At 40.0% G+C, this 3,352-nt stretch overlaps 1 protein-coding gene across 1 annotated transcript in view; it reads right to left on the bottom strand.

Annotated features, from left to right (window-relative positions):
* smg1 (SMG1 nonsense mediated mRNA decay associated PI3K related kinase) overlaps nucleotides 1-3,352 on the bottom strand; it is a 60,892-nt gene that overhangs the window by 7,075 nt on the left and 50,465 nt on the right. Inside the window, exon 55 of the mRNA XM_031871131.1 lies at nucleotides 886-1,086. Within this exon, the coding sequence (XP_031726991.1) occupies nucleotides 886-1,086 (201 nt within the window). The remainder of the gene's footprint in view (nucleotides 1-885; nucleotides 1,087-3,352) is intronic.

The raw sequence follows: 3,352 nt of genomic DNA, 5'->3' as shown, positions 1-3,352 counted from the left end.
CACACACACACACACACACACACACACACACACACACACACACACACTGTTTTATACCTGGAGGAGCCAGCACTGACATCATTCATTCTCTAGTCTAACCTATATTACATGCCTGACCCCAACACAAACCTAACATGCAAGTGCAGCTCCCGATTATGTCATTCTGTAGTTGGTGTCAATATGAGCCTCTCACATGCACATATCAACAAATACAAATCAAAGCCTTCAAGTGGAACTTGTATGCTTAAGGGTGGGATGGTTTCGTGGGCACCACTTGAGCCCGTTGATGCTTTGAAGATGCACCTCAACATTTATTCTCTGCCTGTTGCTTGTGTTCAACCTGTTTTCATCCGATTCTCTGGGTTTAAAATGTGTAAAACTTTTTTGTATTTCAAACTTGATTTCTTTGTGTCCACATCAATGCACATGTACGTCTCCATGTCTGCACCTTGGTTCAAAAGCGGTTTCCTTTTTAAAGTGCTATATAAATGAATTACACTTGAATCAGTTTGACTATTGGAAGCTTCTGTCCTTTTAATAGATCATCATATATGTAGCTGACAGCTGTCTGTGATGTCAGATTGCTTAGCTATATTTCAAAGAAAAAAGAACTAAATAGCACCTCCAGTATCTCAGTGTTCTGGCATTACTTACAGTGTAAATAACATGATAAACACCAACAAACAATCCAGGTAAAGGTGTTTGGAGACAAAGAGGAGAAAGTCTCCATTTAAAAAGCAGGCGGTACCGCAGCATACTGAACCACTACTTGGTGCCTCTTGTGTAGGAGGAGGAAAAATAAACATGCAGTTTCTAACAAAGAGGATTTAACATTAAAACAAAGACATTTATTACACGCACACGCACACACACACACACACACACCTGAAACATGGCAATATGCAGCTGGCTCCTCTGCAGGCTGGCCTTGGCGGCCTCCAGGTTGGCGTCCAACCTCCTCAGCAGGTCCACTTTCTTCCAGGCCGTGTCGTATGAAGAGGCCAGCACCGTGGCTCTGTTCAGCAGCAGCTGGGACAGCCGGCCGGCCTGCTCCACTGCCTTCTTACACAGATCATCCAGAGACACCTCCAGAGCAGACAGACAGCAGTTTAGGAAGAGGTCAGATAGACACATTAAGAACACTCAAACAAGAAATAAAGGGTCTTAGTGTCCTCAGAATAGAAGGTCTATCTAACAACAGTTCATATGGGGTAGGTTGTCATATTTTCACAACTTCAAAACAAAGAGCTATATACTACCATATACGTATATGAACACATTACAACACGAGTATTACACAATGGCCTCCAATTTGAGTGAAAAAATGTTTCCAGTTCCTGGAATATTTTTCAGTGTTTAGTATGTAAAGTAGAAAAGGGGAAGATCATCACACACGGTACAGTACAGGTTCTGCCTTCTGGCTGTGAACATGTGTGTGAATAGCATGATAAACATTGATATTTGCATAATTGCAGCCAGAGACACTGGGACTCCCAACCCTCTCAGAGTAGTAGTGATACAATAACACTAAACATTTAAAGTCCAACAAGACGGACTCTGCAGTGGTTTCTGCTCTAGAAATATAAATATATTTTATGTTAAACTAAATGAATTCAAATCCTTTTGTGCATTTATTTAGCTGTTCAACTAAACATTCCTTAAAACATTATTTTCAGTAATGAAAGAAAAGCAGATAAAAGTATTAAAGAACTTGAATCGACAAGAATAGTAGTACTGATACAATCCTGGATACCCATCACTAGTTCTGGCACACGGTTATTATTATTATTATTATTAATATTAATATTAGTAGGAGTAAAGCACAGTGTACAAAACATTCAGCTTTTACTCCACGAGGTAAAAGAAGCGTCACTCTTGAACAATCGCAGAGTGAGGAAGAGCTCTTAGTAAAAACATCGGCCGATTGTTCAAATGTCATTCATATCACATAAATAAATGATATCGATCAACTGTAGATCTGAATCAGGACCGTCAGCATGTTTGGAAAATAAGAGGTGTCAAAGGCAGTAGGGTACTGTTATGCAACGAGTAAATACACATTTATCCATCTTTTGTTGACATCTTCTGCTGCCGTGGATACAATTTATTTAAGGATGAATTAAGTTTCATCTTAGTTGTAGCTACAGGTTGGGAAAATGATTTAGGCTGCTACATTAAAGCTCTTCATCCTCTAACAGGTTTCAGCTCAATCGCTTGATTATTAATTATTTTAGCAATTAAAAGAAAGAGAAAAAGACATGCAAGATGCATAGAAAAAGGGGGTGCATTTGTGCTGTCCTTTGTTAGGTCCCAAATACATCTTATGTTTCAAAATACTTCAGTAATCTCCAAGTTCATTCAGTTTGCCACAGAGTCTTATGGGAATACTGGAAGTTTATTGTGACCCTGAATGTCTATTGCTCCTCAAACAGAAGAGTGTGGAGCCCTGAGGGACGTTTCTGTCTGTCCAATGAGTTTGCAGTGGATGGTTTCCTCATTTCACTGATCAACATTCAGAACCACTGATGACACGTTCTCGTCTGTGTGGTGTGGGTCGCCATAGAGATGTCCGCTTTCGCTCTAATATAATAGAAAACGCCCCAAAACAGATACATTTTAACAGCAACGTCTCTTTCCAGGAATCATGGGTTACAGGGTTAGGGTTACACTTGAAAATCCAAAGACCTTGTCGTGAGCAGTTTTCTTCTAGCGAACTACATCCGACATGTAGTGTGAAAGAGCTTTGAGTGGTCGGAAGACTAGAAAAGCTCTACACAAGTACAGTCCATTCACCATTTACGCTTCCTCCTGTGTGCTGATCCGGCTGATGGGTTGACTTTGGCAGAAAGAAAACACTTGCTACGTGAAACTGCTCATCATTTCTGACTTGTGGCAAGATTCATAGCTGTTGAGTTTGGCACTGTGAGCACCAAAAGCCATCTAGTGCCATTGTACTGAGAGAAGGGAGATGTCTCTATGGCCAATAACTCCATCATCAAAACCATTCAGATTGATAAATAGCGCTTCTGTCCTTTTAATAGATCCTCATATATGTAGCTGACAGCTGTCTGTGATGTCAGATTGCTTAGCTATATTTCAAAGAAAAAATAACTAAATAGCACCTCCAGTATCTCAGTGTTCTGGCATTACTTACAGTGTAAATAACATGATAAACACCAACAAACAATCCAGGTAAAGGTGTTTGGAGACAAAGAGGAGAAAGTCTCCATTTAAAAAGCAGGTGGTACCGCAGCATACTGAACCACTACTTGGTGCCTCTTGTGTAGGAGGAGGAAAAATAAACATGCAGTTTCTAACAAAGAGGATTTAACATTAAAACAAAGGCATTTAT

This window comes from Anarrhichthys ocellatus, unplaced genomic scaffold, assembly GCF_004355925.1.
Source record: "Anarrhichthys ocellatus isolate YVR2014 unplaced genomic scaffold, GSC_Weel_1.0 scaffold56, whole genome shotgun sequence".
In the NCBI taxonomy this organism is placed as follows: domain Eukaryota; kingdom Metazoa; phylum Chordata; class Actinopteri; order Perciformes; family Anarhichadidae; genus Anarrhichthys; species Anarrhichthys ocellatus.
The sequence above is the reverse complement of the archived record's forward strand: the minus strand, read 5'-3'. Positions and strand labels throughout refer to the sequence as shown.